The 25,899-nt window shown below is 36.3% G+C and overlaps 1 protein-coding gene across 8 annotated transcripts in view; it reads left to right on the top strand.

Annotated features, from left to right (window-relative positions):
- STAU2 (staufen double-stranded RNA binding protein 2) overlaps positions 1–25,899 on the top strand; it is a 301,650-nt gene that overhangs the window by 6,326 nt on the left and 269,425 nt on the right. For 2 of the 8 annotated variants that reach the window (XM_081258158.1, XM_081258157.1), the window contains exon 2: positions 2,476–2,541. In XM_081258158.1, coding sequence (XP_081114284.1) covers positions 2,524–2,541 — 18 coding nt within the window. In that variant the 5' untranslated portion in view covers positions 2,476–2,523. Of the gene's footprint in view, positions 1–2,475; positions 2,542–21,054; positions 21,185–25,542; positions 25,689–25,899 lie in introns of those variants that run through there. The other 6 variants (XM_081258153.1, XM_081258152.1, XM_081258156.1 and 3 more) reach the window with 6 other exon arrangements.

Below are 25,899 nucleotides of genomic sequence, written 5' to 3'. Positions count from 1 at the left end.
GTCTTGGAAGCGGTAGCTCATTATTTCTGCTGTATTCTATTTGTTGTTTGCCTACCAAAGGACTTACATTTACTTTTTAAAAATTAAAAAAAGAAAAAAGGAAGAAAATAGAAGCAAGAGAAAGAACTCAAAGATACATAAAGCAATTTACCAAAGCTCAAAAGGTAATCCCCTGAAGGAGCTTCCCTGGTGGCGCAGTGGTTAAGAATCTGCCTGCCAAAGCAGGGGACACCACAGGTTCGAGTCCTGGTGCGGGAAGATCCCACATGCCGTGGAGCAACTTAAGCCCATGTGCGTCACAACTACTGAGCCTGTGCTCTAGAGCCCGTGAGCCACAACTACTGAAGCCCGTGTGCCACAACTTCTGAAGCCCGTGCACATCACAACTACTGAGCCTGCGCTCTGGAGCCCACGAGCCATAACTACTGAAGCCTGTGTGCCACAACTTCTGAAGCCTGTGCGCCTAGAGCCCGTGCCCCACAACAAGAGAAGCCACTGCAATGAGAAGCCTGCGCACCGTAACGAAGAGCAGCCCCCGCTCTCAGTGGCTAGAGAGAGCCCGTGTGCAGTAGCGAGGACCCAATGCAGCCAAAAATTAAATAAATGAATAAATAAATTTATATATAAAAAAGGTAATCTCCTGAAGAGCTTGGACTAAAACTTAAATTCACTGGTACTCAGGTCTTGTGCTATTTCTACAAATGCAATTCTCTTGGAAAATACAAAAATTGGTACAGATGGTGAGGTCACTATTGTAAGAAATAATTGAGGAGCTTCCCTGATGGCGCAGTGGTTAAGAATCCTCCTACCAATTCAGGAGACACGGGTTTGAGCCCTGGTCCAGGAAGATCCCACATGCTGTGGAGCAACTAAGCCCATGTGCCACAACTACTGAGCCCACGCTCTCTAGGGCCTGCGAGCCAAACTACTGAGCCCACGTGCCAAACTACTGAAGACCATGCTCTTAGAGCCCATGTTCCGCAACAAAAGGAGCCACTGCAATGAGAAGCCCGTGCACCACAACAAAGAGTAGCCCCCGCTCGCCACAACTAGAGAAAGCCCACGCGCAGCAACGAAGACCCAACGCAGCCAAAAATAAATAAATAAAATTTTCTTAAAACGAAATAATTGAAAAATTTGAAAGTCATTTTGAATTGACTCTAGTTTGTCATTTTGAAAAAATTGTAGCCAAATATATATATACACACACACACATACGTATATTCATATGGTATCTGTGTGTATATATGTATCTCCAGAACCTTTGCTTCTGAGGGAAAGTTCAGTATTTAAATTTTATAGCATAAAAATTGCTACACGAGTGATTGGATTTAGCTCCTTTGGTATATGTCAAAATTGTGTTGTTGCTTTGTAGATAATTTTTTTGGGGGACTGTACATAATTTTTAATGTAACTTTTCCCATTACAAAATCCCATTATTTATTTATTTATTTATTTATTTATGTGGGTTTTCCTGCCCTTTTTTTTTAATTCTTTTTTTTTTGTGGTACGCGGGCCTCTCACTGTTGTGGCCTCTCCCGTTGTGTGGAGCACAGGCTCCAGACATGCAGGCTTAGCGGCCATGATTCACGGGCCTAGCCGCTCCACGGCATGTGGGATCCTCCTGGACCGGGGCACGAACCCGTGTCCCCTGCATTGGCAGGCGGACTCTCAACCACTGCGCCACCAGGGAAGCCCCCTGCCCTTCTTTGATATCTATTTTTAAATTAAGTGTAGAAGACGTTTGCTATATGGAAAGAAATACAACCATGGCGAGGAGGTTAGACCCATAAGGAAACAAATCCAAATGTAACAATGGGATGTGTCAGGATGGTAATTTTCTTTTCAAAAATTTTATGTAAAATTTTGATATGCATGCTATTTTTATAATGATTATAATAAAATCAGAAACAGGAAAAAGAATGCAACTAGGTAATCTTACTATGTGCTCTTTTCCATACTACCTAAGAGAATATGGGTGTGTTACATCTTCTTTAGACTTAATTTATCTTATAGAGGAGGGGAACAAAGCTGTTTAAAACGTTACTGGAGCAAAGGAAGTATATATTAAATATTAATCTGAAACTTTTACATTGTTTGAACAGCTTCACTTTTGCTGAAATTGTCGTAGAACTCTAGAACCAGAAGGGACTTTGTGCAGCCTAGATCTGCACTGTCCAGTGTGGTGGTCACTAGCCACAGGGTGGCTATTTAACTTTAAATAACTTAAAGAAAATTTAAAATTTACTTTCTCAGTTCTAGCCACGTTTCAAGTGCTCAGTAGCCACATGTGTCTAGTGGCTACCGGTTTGGACAGCAAAGATACAGAACATGTTTATCATCATAGAAAGTTCTACGCTGATTTAGATCTACTCCATCTTTTGTATTTGATTTTGGTCACGGGCATGTGTTTAAAGTGCTAATCATTGCGATTACCAACTAAGTTGAACTTATTTCTTCATTTTCATTTTCTAGTTTTTGGAGCCGTGAGGGATACAGCAGTTTGGTCAATATTGTTTTAACATGCTTCAAATAAATCAGGTGAGTTTGTGTTAAGGCATGTCACACTTATATGGTGCTTGGGCCATAAATCGTGGAGCATTTTAACTCAGCTTTTCTATAACCGTAACCTGACCACTGCTTTATAGAGCCGTTACATGCTATATATTTGTCATAGGAAGACTGCAGGGCAGGTTGTGTAAGGATTATAGCGATAGTCCTGAAAGTTAAGTTTTAAGTGTGCAGAGCAGAAGGTTTTTCTGTTCTTTTTGATGTCACATTTCCAGGACTTGTTGTTGTGTTCAGAATGCTTACAGTTGTGATCTAGCTTTAGTAGGTGGCAGTTCTGCAGACCGAAAGCATTTCTAGTGACACATCTTGTGAAGGGGTTGTATCAGTGTGTTAAAAAAAGTCCTTTTCTAGGGCACTGGAAAAGGCTGGAAGAAAGCGCTCTGCTAAATAAACTCTAGCATACAATGCGTTAGACTCACTGTAGAAATATTTTTCTTAGGTCTTGACATTTCTCCAAGAACTTTATACATTTAATCTTATCCTTTCTGAACAAAAAGGGCATTGTATCATAACTATAATATAGAAAGTACTTTGATTTACTTCACGTTTGCAAATCAAGAGAGAAGAAAGTAATTTGATTGCAAGAGGTAGTTAATTCTTTTGTGATTTGAGGAAGTAATACATGACCCCTCCCAGCCCCCACCCCCTCCAGCTCACCTGGCCTAAGAAATCTCCAGTTCCTGCGTATCACACACCATCTCTAAGCAAATGACTTCTCAGTTTATTCCTGGTCTAGACTTCTCTCTTCTGAGCTCCAGACTTAGGTAGCAGTTACCAACTTGATCTCTTAACTTGGATGTCTTTATGCATCTCAGACCTAACGTGTGCCCAGGAAAGAATCTAAGTGCTTCAGTCAAACTAGACTCTTCCAGGTCCGAGGTTGAGCCAGGTCGTTCTAGCTTGACCTCTTCTCACCCACCCCGTGCTTGGTTCACTTGACCCCCAGGCCTAGGATTTGCCTCATAGCACCCTGCCCTTCTATTTAATGACATCCTGACATTCAAAGTTGTATTAAAATATGTAATATTATTTAACGTCTGTCTTCCTTGTTAGATGTTGTGCTCCATGAAGGAAGTGACTTTGCTTGTTTACTCCTATTTCCCCAGGTCCTAGAATAGTCCTTGTTGTATATGATTTTCATGTATTTGCTGAACGAGTGGATGAATGGTGCTGGGGTTGACACTAAAGCAAGGAGATCTCCATCCTTGTCAGCAGTAACCACATAGTTGTGTTGTCCGTTTTGGCATTATATGATGCTGCTTTACACAAATGCCATTAGTGTAAAATCTCTCCCTTATGCCCAGTTGTTCTTTGGTTTTCTCCTTGAACTAGACAGTTTTCTTGTGCCACAACTACTGCTTTCATCGGTGACGTTACTAACATGGGCTACAAGGAATCGTACTGTGCTTAGTGCTTCCTGTGCCTTCATGATGGCTGTCAAGTCCCATTGGCAGCACTGATGGAGCTTTACGAGATGTGGCGTACAAACTGTGCTGTAGGTGGGAGGGTCCCCCAGGTGACTGTGCAGATACCTGCCATTAATTACATGGGTACAGTTAGTCTACTATAGACAGGTGGAAATGATCACTTTATGTCAGGCAACATCATTGAAACTTCTAGTTTATAGGTTTGTCCTAATGAGGATTTACTAACCATCTGTGCCACTGGTCCTGTTGAACCAGGCATTGCAAACAACTCCTAGGCAGCGTTTTGCGTGGCCACAGCAGCTCCCTGGGCTTTGGCTAGAAATTGTCCACAGTACCTGGAGATATGCATGCTTTGCTTGTAACAGATATGTATTCCTTGGCTTGCTTCAAGACCCTCTCTTGACTAAGTGTTTAAAACTTTTCAAGTCTGAGGGGAAAAGCTAACCTAATTTGGAGTAGTAGAACTTATAGAGAAGACTTTGTTTTCATCCAGACTTCAAAGTCACATTGAATTCTTAAACATATGAGTGATTTTTATGTTGTATTATTTTCACAGTGACTGGTTTCGCATTAGAGGGTTCTCAAGGTAAATGTGAAAAGTCATGAAAAGGCAATTGAAGCTCATCTTGAAGCAGCTGAAATTTTTACTGCATAATTTTCAACACTGTCTTTAGGATTAATAAATAAATTCGGGGAGGTCTTTTGTTAAAATGCCTGAAGAGTGCTAGCAAATTATTCCATATGTGTTCCTAGAACTAATTAAAAACTAGGCTATTGAATACTAAGTTACTTGGTATCCTTTTTGATATTAATTCTGCCTGACATTATTATTAGGGAACATAGGAATGTTCCATGTTCGGCTACCATAATGACACTTCTGCCTTTAAATTGTGCTCCTCATTTTTTTTTTTTTTTTTTAGCGGCACGCGGGCCTCTCACTGTTGTGGCCTCTCCCGTTGCGGAGCACAGGCTCCGGACGCGCAGGCTCAGCGGCCATGGCTCACGGGCCCAGCCGCTCCATGGCATGTGGGACCTTCCCGGACCGGGGCACGAACCCGTGTCCCCTGCATCGGCAGGCGGACTCTCAACCACTGCGCCACCAGGGAAGCCCATGCTCCTCATTTTTACTTTTGCCTTTTAAGAGTGTGTGTTCTTATCCATGCGCAATTCATGTAGAAAAATTAGGTGGTATAGATAAGTAAAAAGGAAAAAAAAATCACAAGTAATTCCACTATTCTTTTACAGAAACAATCACTGCTAACGTTTTGGGGTGTATACTTCTAGATTTTTTTTCTATGCAGGTATGTTTTTATGTGAATATATGTTATTTTAAAAAACTGAGATTATGTAATACATAATATCTGAAGTGACTTAATCCATAATTTAGAAGTACTAAGATTTATTTAATCAAATCCTTATTGTTGGACAGATTTTGTGTTATAGTTAGTGCCACAGTTAGTTTTTTTTTTACATACACCTGTGTTCCTTTGTCCATTATTTTCTTGCAATTAATTATTAGAAATGGAAATACTAATCAAAGGAGTATGCAGATTTTAAAGATATTTGATGCATAAATACCCCCAAATACAAAATTATATCTATTAGAAGTTTATCAGGGGCTTCCCTGGTGGTGCAGTGGTTGAGAGTCCGCCTGCCGATGCAGGGGACACGGGTTCTTGCCCTGGTCCGGGAAGATCCCACATGCCACAGAGTGGCTGGGCCCGTGAACCATGGCCGCTGAGCCTGCGTGTCTGGAGCCTGTGCTCCACGACAGGAGAGGCCACAACAGTGAGAGGCCCGCGTACTGCTAAAAAAAAAAAAAAAAAAAAAAAAAGTTTATCAGAATGCCTGTTTCCTTATTTCCTTGACAAATTTTCAATCTCCGTTAATCTGTCTGACAAAAAGTGATATTTTAATTTGCATTTCTATGATTTGCTTATATTTGTTCTTTTGTGTTTTGTCTTTTGTGAATTGCTTATATGTGTCCACTGTTATCTTTACCTTTTATTTGTAAAAATTCTTTGGATTATATCCCCTTGAGAGTTTATAATCATTAGTTTGTAGTTTTTTCATTCGTTATTCAACAAGTAACTAATGGTAACCTATGTTTCCAGGGTACCACTAAGTAAGAGTTTGGTGTATTTTGACCCTTCTCCCTGATGATTAATTACAAGCCCCTAGGGAAAGGAAACTCGTTTGAACATTAAGCTGTAGCAAATATAAATTGAGAAGGCCCATGTGCTGTGAAATACTGTTTAAAAATTAGTGACTGAAATAGGGCAAATGTTTCGGGATTAGTTGGTGAGGCACATTTGACCAGGCAGTGTGTCCTAAGGTGTTGGGAAGTCTATGTTAGGCAGCTGTAGCCTTGGGAGAGCCCAGCAGCCAGGGATTAACAGAGGTTTAAGTAGTGGTTCCTTTTAAAGAGGTCTGGTAATCGCTGTTAGGAACACAGAAGCTAAGGGGAAGCTTTTTTTTTTTAATATTTATTTTATTTAATTTTGGCTGTGTTGGGTCTTCATTGCTGTGCGTGGCTTCCTCTGGTTGCGGCGAGTGGGGGCTACCCTTTGTCGCGTTGCACGGGCTTCTCATTGCGGTGGCTTCTCTTGCTGCAGAGCATGGGCTCTAGGTGCGCAGGCTTCAGTAGTTGTGGCTCGCAGGCTCTAGAGTGTAGGCTCAGTAGTTGTGGCGCATGGGCTTAGTTGCTCCGCGGCATGTGGGATCTTCCTGGTCCAGGGCTCGAGCCTGTGTCCCCTGCATTGGCTGGCAGATTCTTAATCACTGTGCCACCAGGGAAGCCCTAAGGGGAAGCTTTAAAGCCTGAATCAAGTGGAGTAGGAGAACAGGGAGGACAGAACAATTTCAGTGCCAGAAGAGTGGAGAATCCTATAGGGCAAGAGGGAGCCAGGTGTTATACAGAAAGAATAAAGTTGTATCAAGGTGTACTGTAAAGTGTAAAGCCAGGGTTTGGTCATTAAGAAACAAAAAGCCTAGAGTTTAAGGGATAATGATATGGTCCTACAGGTTTGTTTTGAGGAGTAATTGAGATAACAAAGGCCAAATGCTTAGTGTTGGTTCTAGTACTCTTGCTACTGCTGTTGATAGTACTATGACTGGTATTCTTGCTATTGTTGCTCTGGAAATTGATGAGAAAGGAGGGCAGACATTTAAGTTGGTCATTAGAGTAAGTACTTGTTGGGGGGGAGTGAAGCACTTGGACATGTCTTAAGCCCAGGTCAGCTACAAGTGCTCTCCTTGTCTTTCTTGCCATATGCACTGGAAACTCTATCCTTTTCGCTTTTAAAAGCTGCTGATACTTACTCTTAGTTTTTCTCCAAGTCTGGCTTTGGAGTAGGATCTGTTTACAATCTGCCCATCTCTCTTGAAGTCATAGGATTTAGTGTACAGTTACTGGATTAAAAAAGTAGTAAACACAAGGAGGTTAAAATGTATAAGAAGGATGTGGGCTTTCTGCCATGTTGGCATAACAAGATTTATCCTCTTTGTAGCCAGCTTCCAAGATGGCCCCCAATGATCTCTGCCTCCTGGTATTTACACCTCTGTGTAATCCTCTCGCACATCTGTTTGTGTGGCCAATAGAATATGGTAGAAGTGATGGATCGTTTCCAAGGATAGGTTATAAAAGACATTGTGCCTTCTCCATCCTCCTCTCTCTCCCTCAATGTGTCACTCTGCATTGCTGACTCTGAGAGTAGTTTGCTGCCATGTTGTGAATAGCCCACTGGAGAGGCCCACATGGTGAGAAATTGAGGCCTCCTGCCAACAGCTAACAAGGAACCAAGACCTTTAGCTAACTGTGTGACTGAGCCTTCTTGAAAGCAGATCCTCCAGCCCTTGTCAAGCTTCCAGCCCTACCTAGACTGCTCTCCATCAGCATCTTGACTGCAACCCCATGAGAGATTCTGAGTCAGAACCACCCAGCCCAGCTGCTCCTTGATTGCTGAACCTTAGAGACTATGTGAAAAAAATAAATGCTTATTTTTTAAGCCATTAAGTTGGGGGTAATGTGTTTTGCAGCAGTAATATTCTCTTTCTCCTTAAATAACTTGAGAACATATTAAATATGTGATCAGTGGTTTTTAGACATTGGATGACAGATGGCGGCAGGCTGTGATGCCTGAGAGAATAGAAACAAATGAGGTAAGCCCTTCTATCGCACTAGTTTACAGTAGAGCCTGGAAGTTGTTTACAGGCTGTAGTTCGAGGAGGAATCAAAACAGAGCCCAATTTTGTTGGGATTAGGAAACAGAGATAAGAGTTTAGGAAGACCAAGGTGGTGGTTAGAATTGTAGGTCAGAGTACTGGAGAGAAGGGAGCTTTGGGGGAGAGTGGCGAATATATGTTAAAGAGTACACTCAAGCACATATGCATTCTGGAGAACTGCAGAGGGTTCTTCTTGAGTCCTTGGCTCAGTTCTGATCTGTAGATGCATGGCAGGACCTACTCAAAGTCAGGGAAAGAACTACTGGAAAGCAGTAAGAAAACAGTTTCTGGAGCTCACACAAAACTGGGAATAGTTTGTGTCTCCATTATCTAGAGTGTAAATACCTTGTAATACACAGGGCATTGGAAAGAGTCTTCAGAAGGCTCCAAGTTATCCCAAGTAATTTAACTGTGCACCAGAACAAAGTCCAACACTGTATAGCGGAATACAACACAATTCAGTACCCAACAATGTAAAATTCCTAGTGTTTGTCATCCAATTCAAAATTAAAATGCTTGCCTTACCTTGAATAAGGGATAGAGCATCTAGACAGAAGATCAGTAAGGAAATAGAGGACTTGAACAACACTATAAGCTAATTAGACCTAACAGATACATACAGAGTGTTCAGCAACAGCAACATACAAATTCTTATTAAGTGCACATAAAGCATTCTCCAGGAATAGGCCATATGTTAGGCCACAAAACAAGTCTCAATACATTTTGAAAGATTGAAATCATACAAAGTATCTTCTCTGTTCACAGTGGATTGAAGCTAGAAGTCAGTGACAGAGTACCAAAAACCTCAAAAATATGTAGTATTTAAACAGTACACTCACTCTTAAATAACCAAGAGGTCAAAGAAGAAATCATAGGGGAAATTAGAAAATAATTAAAGACAAATGAAAATGAAAATACAATATACGATAATGTGTGGGATGCAGCGAAAGCAGTGCTCAGAGGGAAATTTATAGCATTAAACACCTACATTTAAAAAGAACGATCTCAAACAAATAACCTAACTTTTCACCTTAAGAAAACTAGAAAAAGAGCAAAATTAAACCCAAAGCTAGCTGAAGAAAGAAAATGATAAAGATTAAAGTGGAGATAAACAAAATAGAGAATGGGAAACAGTATAGGGAATCAGCAAAACTAAAAGTTGGTTCTTTGAAAAGATAACAAAATTGACAGATCTTTAGCTAGACTGACAAAAAGAGCAAAGACGAATATAACTAAAATCAGAAATGAAGGTGGTGACATTACCATGACCTTAAAGAAATTAAAAAGATTATAAGATAGTACTGTGAACAACAAATTGGATAACCTACATGCAATGGACAAATTTCTAGAAACACAGATTACCAAAACTGACTTAAGAAGAAATAGAAAATATCAACAGCCCTATAAGAAGTAAACAGATTGAATCAGTTAAAAAAAAAAATCCTGGGACTTCCCTGGTGGCGCAGTGGTTAAGAATCCTCCTGCTAATGCAGGGGACACGGATTTGAGCCTTGGTCTGGGAAGATCCCACATGCTGCAGAGCAACTAAGCCTATATGCCACAACTACTGAGCCTGCGCTCTAGAGCCCGTGAGCCACAGCTACTGAACCCACAAGCCACAATTATTGAAGCCCGTGCACCTAGAGCCTGTGCTCTGCAACAAGAGAAGCCACTGCAATGATACACCTGCACATGCCTCAATGAAGAGTAGCCCCCACTCGCCGCAACTTAGAGAAAGCCCGCGTGCAGCACCGAAGACCCATTGCAGCCATAAACAAACAAACAAATTTATTTTTTAAAAAATCCCTCCCAAACAAGGAAAAGTCCAGGACCAGATGGCTTCACTGATGAATTCTACCAAACATTTAAAGAAGAATTAGCACCAATCCTTCTCAAACTCTTCCAAAACATAGGAGAGGAGGCAATACTTCCTAATTCATTCTATGAGGCCAGTATTACTCTGATACCAAAGCCAAACAAAGACACCATGAAAAAAAAACCACTACAGATCAATATTCCTTATGAATATAGATGCAAAAACCCTCAACAAAATACTAACAAACTGAATCCAACAATATATATAAAGGATTATACACCATGACCAAGTGGGATTTATTCCAGGAATGCAAGAGTGGTTCAGCATAGGAAAATCAATCAGTGTAATCCACTACATTAATAGAGCAATGGAAAGAAACCCTCACATGATCACCTTTCTGTATCAGTTGATACAGAAAGCATTTGACAAAATCCAACACCTGTTCATATTAGAAACACTCAAAAACTAGGAATAGAAGGGCACTTCTTCAGCATGATAAAGGGCATTTATGGAAAACTCACAGCTAGCATCCAGTTCAATGGTGAAAGACTAAAAACTTTCTCCTTATGTTCAGGGACAAGGCAAGGATGCCTGTCCTCACCACTGCTATTCAACATTGTACTGGAAGTTATAGCCAGAGCAGTTAGACAAGAAAAAGGAATAAAAGACATCCAAATTGGGAAGGAAGAAGTAAAACTATTTTTATTTGTAGATGACATGTTACCATGTATTGATATATAGAAAATCCCAAAGAATCTACAAGAAACCAAATAGAGCTAACAAATGAATTCAGAAAAGTTGTAAGTACAAGATCACACAAAATACAATTGTGTTTCTGTATACCAGCGGTATAGAATCCAAAAAGGAAATTAAGAAAACAGTTCCATTCATACTAGCATCTAAAAGCATACAGGAATTGAAAGACCTGTACTCTGAAAACTATACAACACTGTTGAAAGATACTAAAGAAGACCTAAATAAATGGAAAGATATTTTGTGTTTATGGATTTGAAGACTTAACATTAAGATGGCAATACCTTGCAAAACAGTGTACATATTCAATATGATGTCTATCAAAATTCCAGTGACCTTTTTTGCAGAACTTGAAAAGCTGATCTTCAACTTCTTATGGAATTTCAGTGGGCCTAAATAGCCAAAACAGTCTTGAAAGAGAACACAGTTGGAGGGTTCATACCTCCCCCATTTCAAATCATATTGTAAAACTATAGTAATCAAAACAGTGGTTCTGGCATAAGGAAAGAGGTATAGACCAATGGAATAGAATTGAGAGGCTAGAAATAAACTAATACTTATATAGCCAACTGATTTTTGACAAGATTGCCAAGACCACTCAATGCAGGAAAGAAGAATATCTTCAACAGATAGTTCTGGGACAACTGGATATCCACATGCAAAAGAATAAACTTGGATCCCTACCTCACACCACATACAAAAATTAACTCAAGATGGATCAAAGACCTAAATATAAGAACTATAACTCTTACAACTCAACAATAAAAAGGCAACTCAGGGACTTCCCTGGTGGTCCAGTGGTTAAGAATCTGCCTTCCAATGCAGGGGATGCGTATTCGATCCCTGGTTGGGGAACTAAGATCCCACATGCTGTGGGGCAACTAAGCCCCTGTGCACCACAACTACTGAGCCCACATGTGGCAACTGCAGAGCCCATGTGCTCTGGAGCCTGTGTGCCACAACTAGAGAGCCCGTGTGCTCTGGAGCCCACACGCCACAACTAGAGAGAAGCCCACACACCACAACTAGAGAGAAGCCTGCATGCTGCAACGAAGAGTCCACGTGCTGCAACAAAAGATCCTGCGTGCCGCAACTAAGATCTGATGCAGCCAAAAATAAATGAATAAATATTAGAAAAAAAAAGACAGCCCAACTAAAAATGGGTAAAGGACATAGACAGTTCTCCAAAGAAGATGTACATATGGCCAACATGCACATGAACAAATACTCAACCTCATTAGTAGTTAGGGAAATGCAAATGAAAACCACAATTAGTACCCCTTCAGGCTCACTAGTATGGTTAGATTCAAAGAGACCAACAGTAACAAGTGTTGATGGTGATGTGGAGAAATCAGAACACCTGTACAATGCAGATGGGAATGTAAAGTGTTTCAGCTTCTGTGGAAAACAGTTTGGCAGTTCTTTAAAAAGTTAAACATACAATTACCATGCAATTCCACTCTAGATGTATACCCAAAAGAATTGAAAACAGGTACCAAATATAGGTACACACATGTTCATAGTAACACTGTTTACAATGGCCAGTTGGTAGAAGCAGCCCAAATGGTTAGATGACTGGGTAAACAAATTGTGGTACATACACACCATAGAATATTATTTAGCTGTAAGAAGAGATGATGTACTGATACATAGTACAATGTGGTGAAGCTCAAAAACATATTGCTACGTGAAAGAAGTCAGACACCAGGGTCACATGTTGTCTGATTCCATTTATATGAAATGTCTAGAATAAGTAAATCTATAGAGACAGAGCACAGGTTGGTTGTTGTCAGGTCCTGGGGGTGAGGAGGAAAGGGGAGTAACTGCCTAATGGGTACCGAGTTTAGTTTGGTGTGATAAAAATGTTTTGGAACTAAGTAGAGGTGTTTGCACAACGTTGTGACTGTACTAAATGCTACTGATGTCTTCACTTTGAAATGGTTAATTTGATGTTATGTCAGTTTCCTTTCAATTAGAAAATAAAAAAGGTTGCAACGAAGCATGAAAATATGACCCATAACTAGGGTAAAAAAAGATCAATCAATAGAAAGAGACCCAGAAATGACAATGATGATTGATTTAGCAGACAAAGCTGTCAAAAGAGTTGCTACTAATATGCTGTCAGTGTTCAGGAAGGGAGAAGAAAATAGAAAAATGAAGAGAATAGAAATAAAAGATACAAAAATACGCTTAAATGGAAATTCTAGAAACGAAGAATGTAGTATCTGAAAGAAAAAGATACTTGATGGAATTAATAGCAGATAAGACACTGTAGAAGAAAAGATAAGTGAGCTTGAATACGTAGGAATAACAACTATCCAAAATGAAGCACAGAGTGAAAAGACTGAAAAAAAATGAACAGCATCTATGAGCTGTTGGATAATATATAGTCTAAGATAAAGTAATTAGATTCTCAGGAGAAGGGGGGGGGAACAGAAAAATATTAGAACAAATAATGACTGAATATTTTCTGTGTTTAATGAACTAAAAAAAAAAACCCAAAACAAAAAACTATAAACTCCATAGATCTGTAAAGCTCAATGAATCTGATTTGAAAGAAACATTTAAAAACCCACACTAAGGCACATCATAATCAAATGGCTGAAAATCAGTGATAGTGAAAGGAAATCTTAAAAGCAGTCAGAGGAAAAAAAGACATGAACAGAGAAATAGAGACAAGAATGACAGAGTTTTTGTTGGACACTGCAAGCCAGAAAAGAGTGGAGTGACATTTTTAAAAGACTATAAAATACTTGTCAACTTTGGATTCTGTTCCCACTGAAAATGCTTTCCGAAAAGAAGTGACTTGTCATACAAAGGAACTTATTTACAAAACAGAACTAGACTCACAGACATAGAAAACAAATTTATGGTTAGCAAAGGGGAAAGGCAGGGGAGGGATATATTAGGAGTTTGGGATTAACAGATACACACTACTATATATAAAATAAACAAGGACCCACTGTATAGCACAGGGAGCTATATTCTATATCTTGTAATAACCTATAATGGAAAAGAATCTGAAAAAATATAGATATATATCTAAATCACTTTGCTGTGCACCTGAAACTAACACAACATTGTAAATCAGCTATACTTCAATAAAAAAAAATTTCAGAGGAAACAAAAAAGTGACTTTTTTGTTTTATTTTTAAATTTTTAATTGTGGTAAAATATATATAACAAAATTTACCATTTTAACCATCTTTTTAAAAATTAATTTGTTTTTTTTGGCTGCGTTGGGTCTTTGTTTCTTCATGCAGGCTTTCTCTCTATTTGCGGTGAGCGGGGGCTACTCTTCATTGTGGTGCATGGGCTTCTCATTGCTGTGGCTTCTCTTGTTGCAGAGCACGCTCTCTAGGCACACAGGCTTCAGTAATTGTGGCATGCAGGCTCTAGAGCACAGGCTCAGTAGTTGTGGTGCATAGGCTTAGTTGCTCTGCAGCATGTGAGATCTTCCCAGACCAGGGCTGGAACGCGTGCCCTGTGCATTGGCAGGCGGATTCCCAAGCACTGTGCCACCAGAGAAGTCCCCCATTTTAACCATTTTTAAGTGTATGGTGGCACTAAGTAGCTGAACAGTGTTGTATAACCATCACCATCACCAACACCCATCTGCAGAACTTCTTGATATTCCCAAACTGAAACTCTGTACCCATTAAAACACTGACTCCCCATTCTCCAATCCACCAGCCCCTGTCAACCACCATTCTACTTTCTGTCTTTATGAGTTTGACTGCTCTCGATATCTCGTATAAGTGGAATTGTACAAGTCCTTTTGTGACTGGCTTATTTTACTTAGCATAATGTCTTCGAAGTTCATTCGTGTTATAGCCTGTGTCACAATTTCCTTTTTAAGACTGAATAATATTCCGTTTTATATATATACCACATTTTATTTATTCACTCATCCATTGGTAGACATTTGGGGTGCTTCCACCTTTTGGCTGTTGTGAATAATGCTGCAGTGAACATGGGAGTGCATATATCTGTTCAAGTCCCTGCTTTCTGTTATTCTGGGTCTATTTTTCCAGGAGTGAAATTGCTGGATCCTATGGTAATTCTGTGTTTAATTACTGTTTTCCATAGTGGCTACATGATTTCGAATTCCCACTAATAATGAACAAGGGTTCCAAGTTCCCCACGTCCTCACCAATACTTATTTTTTTCCTCCTTCCCTTCCTTTCTTTCTTTTTTTGGTAATGGCCGTCTTAATAGGTATGAAGTGGTATCTTATGGTTTTCATTTGCATTGCTTTGATACTAGTGATTTTAATATCTTTTCATATGCTTGTCGGCTGTTTGTATATCATTATTGGAGAAATGTCTATGCAAATTCCTTACTCAGCACTCCCCCACTACAAGAAAAATTATAAACAATGTCCTTCAGGCAGCAGGAAAATGAAAAAGATGAAAAAAGCAGAAATGGTAATTACTTGGGTAAATGTATAAGTTTTTTTTATTAGTTTAATCTTTCTAAAAGGTAATTTATTGTTTAAAGCAAAAATATTAAGGTATTGTGTGGCTTTTACATAAAATTACAATGCATAATAACTTGAAGGTTGAGGGAGAAAGGGAGGGATGTTATTAAAGTTTCTAATGCCCTTGATTATGTGGTATAATATAAAGGTAGACTATGATAAGTTAAAGGTATATATAATAAACTCTAAAGCAGCCAGTAAAAGAGCAAAACAAAAAGTTATAACTAATAAGCCAAAAAAAGTAGATAGAATTGAATATACAAAATAATTCAGCAGAAACCACAAAAAGATGAAGGGAACAAAGGCCAGATGGGAAAAATATAAAATAAATAGCAGGATGATAGGCTCAAACCTAATGATACGTATAATCACATTAAATGTAGATAGTCTAGTGTTGCTTCAGCAGCACATATATTAAAACTGGAATGATACAGAGAAGATGTACAAATATGACACATAAATTTGTGTAGCGTTTGATATTTTTAAAAAAGTAAATAGTCTAAATGTCCCAATTTAAAGGCTGAAATTGGATTAAAAAGCAAGACCCAACCATATATTTGCCTGTAAGAAATAGTAACTATAAACACAAATAGGTTAAAAATAAAATAATGAAAAAGACATAACATGCTAACTTAGTTGAAAGAAACTTGGAGTTTCTTTAATAAAACTTGGTTTTATTAATATCAAAATAGATTTGAGAGCAAGGAATATTTATTACCTGGTAAAAATAAGATCATTTCATAACAATAAAGGGATCAGTTAATTAAGAGGACATACCAATGCTAAATATTTATGTACCTAAGCTCAAAACAAATGAAGCACAAACTAATAGAAATTCAAGGAAACATTCACAATTATAGTCAGAGATTTCAGTAACCCCTCTCAATAATTGATATAACAAATGGACAGAAAAATTACAAAGATATAGTTAACTTGAGTAACACTGTCAACTTGACCTGGCTGCATTTACAGACCACTTTACTCAAGAAGAGCAGAATACACATTTGTTCACAAGTTCACACAGAACATTTACCAAGATAGACTATATTCTGGGCCATAAAACAAGTCTCAATAAATTCAAAAGGATTCAACTCATACAAAGAATCTTCTCAGATCACAGTGCAGTTAAATTAGAAATCATTAATAGAAAGATCCTTGGTAAATCCCCAATATTTGGAAATTAAATAGCATGCTTATAAGTAATTCATGATTAAAAGAAGAAATCAAAAGGGAAATTATAAAGTATTTTAAGTTGTGTAAGAACAGAAGCACAATGTATTGGAAGATGCTGCTAAAACAGTACTTAGTGGGAAATCTGTAGCTCTAAATATCTATACTAGAAAGGAAGAAAGGTCTCAAATAAGTGACTTTAATTTCCACCTTAATAATGTAGAAAAGAACAGATCCCAAAGGAAGCAGAAGAAAATAAGAGATAATCTGAATAGCCTTATATGTAGTAAAGATACGAAATTTGTACTTAAAAAATGTTCTCACAAAGAAAACTCCAGGTTCAGATAGTTTCACTGGTGAATTGTACTAAATACTATAGGAAGAGATAATATTGATTCTACACAAACTTTTCAAAAATATTTGAAGTGGAGGGAATGTTTTCCAAAGACTTTGATGTCAGCATTACTGGGGTACCAGAACCAGACAAAGACATTCCAAGGAAACTACAGAACAATACTACTCACAAACATAGATGTAAAAAATCTAAACAGAATTTTAGCAAATCAAATTCAACAAAATTTTAAAAGGGTATTATGTCATGACCATGTGGGGTTTACCCCAGGAATGTAAGGTTGGTTTAACATTCAAAAAAATCAAATAATATATATAATTCCCCACATTAAGAAAGTAAACAGTCATTTCAATAGATGCAGAAAAATCATTCGACTAATCCAGTAACCATTCCTGATTTTTAAAAAAGCCTTCAGTAAACCAGGAATAGAAATGAACTTCCTCAGTATGAAAATGGGCATCCATGACAAACTTTGTTTGCTGATATTGTACTTATTGGTGGAAAGATTAAACACTTTTTTCTAAAATTAGAAACAAGTTAGAGATGTCTACTTTCACCAGTCCTTTTCAGCATTGTCCTGGAGGTTGTAGCTAGTGCAGTAGGACAAGAAAAGGAAATAAATGGTATTCACATTGCAAAGAAAGGAATAAAACTGTCCTAATTCACAGATTACCTGATTTTCTATGTAGAAAATTTGATAGACTTCTACTAGACCTAATGAATAAGTATAGTAAGATTGAAGGATGCAAGATCAATATGCAAAAATTTGTTGTACTTCTATACATTAGCAAGGAAGAATCTGAAAAAAAACCCATTTACAACAGTATCAAAAATATGAAGTACATATATGGATAAATACAACAAAGTAAGTTAAAAGAATATTTATGTTCAGTAATATAAAATACTGCTGAAATGAAAGGATACCTAAGTAAATTGAGAGATCCATTTGATCCTCATTTTTCATGTATTCTGTATTTGTGAATTGGTCTATTTGCTAAAATTTATATGTAACCCCAAAATAATACTTGCAACGCTTTTGTGATCATTTGCTGACACCTGCAGAGTGTGAAAAATTTGAGTTGCCCTTTGTGCGCAATCTGAACTGAGGCTGAACAAGGTGACACTCTGCTTTCTTGTTTCAGTTCTCTGGCTATAAGCAAGCGTCCTTTTCTCTGTTTATTTAGTGCCACATTTTTCAAATTTTTGTGCTTTATGTTGGTGATTTGGCTGTTTAAAATGGCCCCCAAGCATAGTGCTGAAGTGCTTTGTAGTGTCCCTAAGCACAGGAAGGCTGTGATATGCCTTAGGGGTAAGATGTATGTGTTTAGATAAACTTCATTCAGGCAGGAGTTACTGTTAGTTGTGAGTTCAATATTAGTGATTCAACAGTATATATTAAGTAAGGGATTTTAGCCAGAAACACAGATAAAACAGGGTTATTTATTAATTGACTAACAAAAATGTTATGACCAGGGGCTTACAGGAACCTAACCTTTTATTTCCTCAGAAGCAGTGATTCAGTATTTGATAGTTCACTGTGGGAACATTAAAAAACATAGCTATCATTGAGATATCATCATCTCAATAATGAGAATTGACTGTATGTCATGTACACAGGTTGGAAGGCTCAACTTTGTTAAAATTTCACCACATTAATCTGTAAATTCAGGGGAATTCTACTCTAATCCTTGAAGGCATTTTTGCCTAAAATAATTTCACATGGAATTGCAAGAACTTAGAATATCTAAAACAACTTTGAAAAAGAACAGTATTGGGGAGCCAACACTACCTAATTTCAAGAATTTTTATAAAGCTATGGTAAAAATGGCATTTGCGTAAAGATGGACAAACACAGGTCAATGAAACAGAATAGGTAGTCCAGAAATAAACATACTTACATATAGATAACTGATTTTTGACAAAAACACAAAAGCAATACAATGGGGAAAATATAGCCTTTTCCACTAATAGTGCTTGAACTTTGGATATCAATATACAAAATATGAAATTTAATCCATACTTTGCACCATGTAGAAAAAATTAATTCAAAATGGTTCAGAGACCTAAGTTTGCAACCTAAAGCTTCTAGTAGAAAACACAGGAGAAAATCTTTGAGACCTCAGGTAGGTAATGATTTCTTAGATACAACACCAAAAGCACAATCTATAACTGAACAAATTGATACATTAGACATTATTAAAATTAAAGTCTGCTCTTTGAAAGACTCTAGTAAGAGAATGAAAAGAGATGCCACATACTGGGAAATATTTTTTGCCAAGCATATTCCTGATTAATGACTTGTATTTAGAATCTACAAAGAACTCCTCAGATAAAACAATAAGAAAAAGAAATGACCTAATTAAAAATATTCAGATAGACACTGTACTTCATATATATATATGTATGTATATATATATATATGTAGATAACATATAAACAAATGAAAAGATGCTCAACATTATTAGTTTTGAGGGAAATGCTAATTAAAACTACAATGAGATACATTACACACCTATTAGAATGGCTAGAGTTAAGGAGACCCACCGTACCAAATGTTGGTAAGACCATACTATGTTCTAGCAGTGTTTAAATCCCAAGGTGGCTTCACTTGGAAAAGTCAGAGATTGTAGGCATGGCACTATGGTCTGCTTTGAATCAGGTCCTTGGGCATTTTCTTTCCTTCAGAACCTTGGTACATACTTTAGAAAGGACAACAGTAATTAAGAGTCTAAGACTTAACACTGTAAACTGTTTCCGACATTTGGTATGGCTTTGTAGAATAATTGTTTAGGTATAAAAGTTATGCATATTCAAAAAAAGTAAAAACAAAAAGGTAAAACGATGCAGTACTTCAAAGCAGAAAGTAAACACCCCCTGCTGCCAGTCCCACTTCTTTAATACATGCACGTTTGATTTAAAGAAAATAAAAATAAGATTAGACAATGAGCTGTTACAGCTTTTTTCATTCAACATTTTGTAATGTTTTCCCATGTCACTACATCATTCTTTTTTCAAAGCTGCATAGTCCATTGTAGCTTAGGTAGCCAGTCAATCTTTTTTTTTTTTTTTTTTTTTTTTTTTTTGGCGGTACGCGGGCCTCTCAGTGTTGTGGCCTCTCCCGTTGCGGAGCACAGGCTCCGGACACACAGGCTCAGCAGCCATGGCTCACGGGCCCAGCCGCTCCGCGGCATGTGGGATCTTCCCGGACCGGGGCACGAACCTGCGTCCCCTGCATCGGCAGGTGGACTCTCAACCACTGCGCCACCAGGGAAGCCCCAGCCAGTCAATTATTGATGGATAAATATTTAGGTTGTTTATAGCTCTTGCATTTACAGTCTTGCTATGTAAGTTGTCATTGTGTATCTTTTGCGAGTCTTCCTGCAGTATGAATTACCTAGACGTACAATTTCTGTTTTAAAGATAGATGCAATTGAAAAACTTTAATCAATATTCCCAGATTGCCCACCAAAAAATTTGTACTTATTTATGTTTGTATCAATAGAATTTGCACCCATTTTCACACATCCTTGTCAATACTTATATGACTTTTTTTTCATTTTATCAGTCTAATGGGGTAAATTATATCTCATTGGAATTCAAATTTTTATTTCTTTAAACACTAGCTTTTTGAACAGATGTGTTTACCCAATACATTATATGAATTGATTGTGCATTTTTTTCTGTTGGATTTTTTTAAAAAATTGATTTATGTCATCTTCATATTTTATGGATTATATTTTTATCCTCTTCAGTTTTTCTTCACATGTTACAAGTATTTCTTCCCTAGTTTGTTGACTATTTTTTAGTGTCATTCATGGTGTGTTCTGCTCTATAGAGGTTTTACATTTTTTGTGTTGTTAAATCTGTCAGTTTATCCCATTATGTCTTTTAGGTTTCTTATCTAGAAGAGCCTTCTATGTTACAGGATTATGACAAATATTTAGCCAGGTTTTCTTGTGCTTTTGTCATATTTTTATATTCTGCATTTTAATACTTTTGGAATTTATTTTTGTGTCTATATGAGATAGGAACTTTAATTTTTCTTAATTAACAGACAATTATAATAGAGCAGTTTGATCCTTGGGTGGTGATTTTGCTTGGACCACCTTAGGTTATGGTCTAATTTGAAGTTATAAGGTTTGTTTTAGTTACAGCTATGGACAGACAGTTATATTTCTGCTAGAAGGCAAGAACCTGTGGAAGGTAAATTCCTTGCTTTTTTGACTCTGTTTTCTTTCTTTTTATTTTACTTGGGAATTAGGAAGAGTCCCTTCCAATAGCAGGGAATAGGGAAAGGGGAGCCAGCAAAGAGACATAGAAACTGTGTCCAAGTCATTTTCTGGGACCAGGGATGGAAACGGATTCTTCTGTGGAGAGACTTGGCTCGGCAGGTGAGGTAGACTATGATTTACTAGCAACAGCTCTGGCCGTGATTTAACTACCTTAAAAATGTTGCTACTCTAAGTTCTGGCTTAGGAAACTTGGTGTTTTGGTGGATTCTGGTCACACAGTTTTTTCTGCTATATCCTATTCTGCATTTATAGTCTGCTAATGATCTACTTGCATTTGCCAGAATGTGATGTGTTTATTGTGCTTTCTCCTGCATGTGTGCTCTGGAAAAGCCTGGACTGTCTTTCTCTCTTCCTTCCTTGCTAACTTGGTGAATGCCTACTTTCCTTAACTAATCTAATCAGCACCTCTTGAAACCTACCTTTCAACACCCCGTTCACCTAAGGAGTCCCTTCTAACAGCCTTATTATAGAACTTTTCATGTTGTAGTTTAGTGTATTTGTTTCTTGTATGTGTCTGTTTTTCTACCAGACTCTGAGCTCCTTTGGAACAGGGATTTTGCCTGTTAATTGAAAACTGTAAACTGTATTATCTTGGTATATTTGAAGATTCAAGCCCCACAGAGTCTAGGGCATTTTATAAAGATATAAAAACAATCTATCTCAAAAGATTTATGTCTCTGTTTTGCTGAGTGTGCAGATCCTGTTATTATGAATAGCTATTTTACCAGTGTTACTTATCAAAGTTATGGAGAGTTACATGTAAACAAACTTTATATCAATAAAGGTAGAATATTCCCTAACAAAAATATGAGAAATCTTAAATGTAATTTATATCACACTTGGGGATTTTTCAGTAGAAACAAACTTAATATGTTATAGTAAGTCGAAAAAATAATAACAAATACATGCTTTTTATAGAATATTAAAGAAGTATATTTGTATGAATAAAATCAGCTTGTCCTAACGAACATTTTAACTCAGAATATTTTAGCTTAGGAAGCCATGAAAAAAGTTTATAAAATCATATCTCTGTATGCATATTTGATGATAGTGTGCTTTAACAGATTACTTATAAGCAGAATAATAATTCATTCTTATTGTTAATACTATCTTACATCATTTCATTCAACCAATACCATAATCCACTAATACAAAAACAACTATTATTTCTGTTTTACTGTCCAGGAAAGTGAGATTTAAGTACTTTCTCAAGGTTACGTAGATATCTATCAGTGGCAGAGATATCCAAAACAGGCTCTTAAATAGATGGCATTTGTTCTCTCAAAAGCAAAGTTTTAGAATTGTGAAATTCATTATCATTAATTTTATTTACTTCTAAGTAGGTATCTACTATTCCAGCCACCAAATAGACTTGAAGCCTGTTTCAAAATAGCTTCATTGAGGACATTCTTAAGTCTCTTGAAAATGTGTACTTATGCAACAGTGTACATATTTCTCACTTTTTGTACTTGTTGACTTTTTAAAAAAGTAATATATAAATTAAGTTGATAGATCCTAATTTTTATAGACCAATTTGTTTTATAGTTTTGTAGATATTTTGTCAAAATTTTAGTTTAATTTTGCTATTACTGCTCTACCATTGATCTCTGTCAAGTAGTTAGTAAGATTTCAGATTGAATAGAGGAAGAACTATGGAAAATAAAATTTTAATCATTTTGTAAAATAAAACATATGAACTAGAACTAATTATTTTTAAATTTACCAACTTTAAATGTTTGGGTTTTAGTTATAAAGTTTTATCAAAGTGAGATCTTACATGTATTTTGCACACCTTTCACACCAAAACTTAAATCACACATTAAATCCATTGTGGGATTTCGTTAATGGATTCCATGAGTCCATTATTGGATTCATGTTATTTTTATGAAGTAGAAAGTTAGAATTAATGGAATATAAGTTTAATACCATGTTATTAGCACTTTCCTTTAAAGAATTTAGATCAGATTTTCTTACCAAGTTTACAGAGCTATAAACTTATCATTTTAATGACATTTAAACATATTTAAATCCTAGGCTATTAATTTTTATACTATAAAGTTGTCTATTCTTGCTATGCTCCTAATATTTTTTCCATCATAATAGATGAATATGCAGCATTACTAAGTTATGAAAATTGTTATAGTAGCAGTATAAATGCTATTTTAGTGTTATGCAAAATTGACTCATTTTTACCAGACTTCAGTATTTTCTCATTTTCATTCTTCTTTTGCTTGTTGATATTCAGTTAGCTGTGTTGTCTACTGTACTTGAGTATTTAATGCCATGGTATGCAAGGACCAAAATTGATTATAGTACCAGGTCACCTTGTATTTTTTGTAATGACTGACTTTCTGGTACAGTTTATAAAATGTTTATTTGAATGATATACAATGGAATAAGTAAAATGCAGATTTCTTCAACCTTTCTTGACTAATATTCTTTGCCTTTTTTGTGCTGTTCCAAAAAGTAATAATTACTAGGTTTATTTATTTATTAATTTTTGGTTTGTATGCCACTTAGAATGGTTTAATTGTAGAATTAGGTGTCGGCTGTATTGGTCCTATAGTTGATTGCTTAGATTTTTTTTTTAAACTTATGCCTTATTAGGTATTTGTGTAGTATTGTTATAAAGTAATTTCTTAATCATAATGATTGTGATCAAGTTATTATACCAAATTATTAGTCCTGTAGAGGGTACTAAAAAGTTAATTAAATGTATTAAAAAGAATACTATTTTCTACATTAAACCTTTCCATAGAAAGTTTATAGATGAAGTTCCTAAAATCAGCTATTTCCATTTATTTAATGTATTCCCTATATATTGTGACTGCAGTTTAATTGAGCAGGAAGTAATCCACTTGCATGTTTTTTGGTTGGGTTTTAAAGTGTTTTTTAACATTGATTAATGGGAGATGAAAGAAAAACTAAAAAGCAGTTAAATATGTCTGTAAATTAGATGAAGGAAAAATATAGGGTAAAATACTATAGTGTTAGGAAAATATTCTGAAGCTGTAATAATAATTGTGGTAGAATTTAAAATACCATGCATTTAAAAATCTTAACCTTATAACAATCTGTGAGTTAGTTAAGTAAGATAGATTATTACCCTTATTTTATAGATAAAGAATAGTAGACTTAGTAAATTTAAGTAAAAATTATTAAGACATTTCAGGTTAGGGAAGGATTTCTTGAGGCAGAAAAGGCCCAGACCATAAAAGATTGATATTATGCATAAAATAATCAATAGAAAAAAGGACAGAAGCAGTTCCCAGAAGAGGAAACTCAAATGATCAAAAACAAAGTTTTGTCAAACATCAGATTGTCAGAGATTAAAATATCTGACTATACTGCATGTTTTCAAGGTTGAGGGGAAATAGTAATTCTCATGCTGCCAGGGGAAGGTAATTTGGTACATTCCTTCTGAGTGATGTTTGCTAGCGTGTTTTAATGTGTAAGAGTGAAGAATTGGAAACAACCTAAATGTCTGCTATCAGTAGGGAGAAGATTAAAAAATTTATGATAAAATATTGTGTTGGAAATTATACAGCAGTTAAAAGTAATGCACTGGATCTATGTAAGTTAACTCTCTGAAACATAATGAAGAGTGAAGAAAATTGTGAAAATGATATGTTTATTATATTACTATTTATGTGAACTCTAAAGCTACATATATCAATACTGGGTATTTGTTTCCTGGATATGCATGCATTCATATAAATGTATTTTAGAATATCCTGGAGGGATATATTTTAAATTCACATAGTGGTAGTTTCTGGAAAAGATACAGGGAACTTAACTGGAATGTAATACTGTTTTTTCTTTTTTAAAGTAAGACAAAGCAAACATAGAAAGTGTTAATTTCAGTTCTGGGTGAAAAGGGCATGGTCATTTCTTAAATTATTCTTTCTACTTCTTTTCAAAGTTTCATTAAAAAAAGAAAAAGAAAAGTTACTAAAACACAGTAGTTGGGAGAGCTAGTAATTAAACTTAGGACTTGATTCCCAAGTCTAGAGCTTTTTCAATTAATATGTTCCTTCAGAATGAGAAGGAAAAAAAGAAAGATCAAATGATGAAAAAGCAGTTAAAATTTAGTTTTATAGCAATAAGAATACAAATTATGTGTTTATGCTAAAATTTCTTGAGAGGAAAGGAAGGTTACAGGATCAATTAAAAATTATTATAATCTTATATTGTTTTAAATCTTTAAGCATGCTGTTATCATATATATGTATAGAGAGCAATTTAGGTACTTAGGAAAAAAAGTTACCTTAATTTATTGTTTAAAATGTAATACATATTTCTGTTGCATGTAATGGAAGACTTTAGGTGATTTGAAATTTTTGTATAAAATTCATGAAAATAATTTAATCCAAATATACAATCTGATTTCAATCTAAAAAATTCAAAACTAGTTTTTCTTCCATTTTGTAAAGTCATTCTTCACAAAAACTTTACAGCCTTTTTATTTACAGCTTCTCTCCAAGATAAAATGGCAAACCCCAAAGAGAAAACTCCAATGTGTCTGGTAAATGAGTTAGCCCGTTTCAATAGAGTCCAACCCCAGTATAAACTTCTGAAAGAAAGAGGGCCTGCTCATTCGAAGGTAAGGTTTTGAAGAGAGGTGGTGAGACATGCTTATCATAGTCTATCAGATTTATGATCTCAGGTTTTAATTGTGCTTTTTGGGGGGGAGGGGGTAGTGGATGGCATAAAGGCTCTTAGTTCTCTATTAAGAATATTTTGCAGTCTGTAACTAAACAATTTTATAGCTCATTATGGTTTACAGAGCTCTTTCAGAGACAGTACTTCATAAA

Source organism: Mesoplodon bidens (genome assembly GCF_964165515.1).
Source record: "Mesoplodon bidens genome assembly, chromosome: 16".
NCBI lineage: Eukaryota > Metazoa > Chordata > Mammalia > Artiodactyla > Ziphiidae > Mesoplodon > Mesoplodon bidens.
This window is presented reverse-complemented; position numbering and strand designations above follow the sequence as displayed.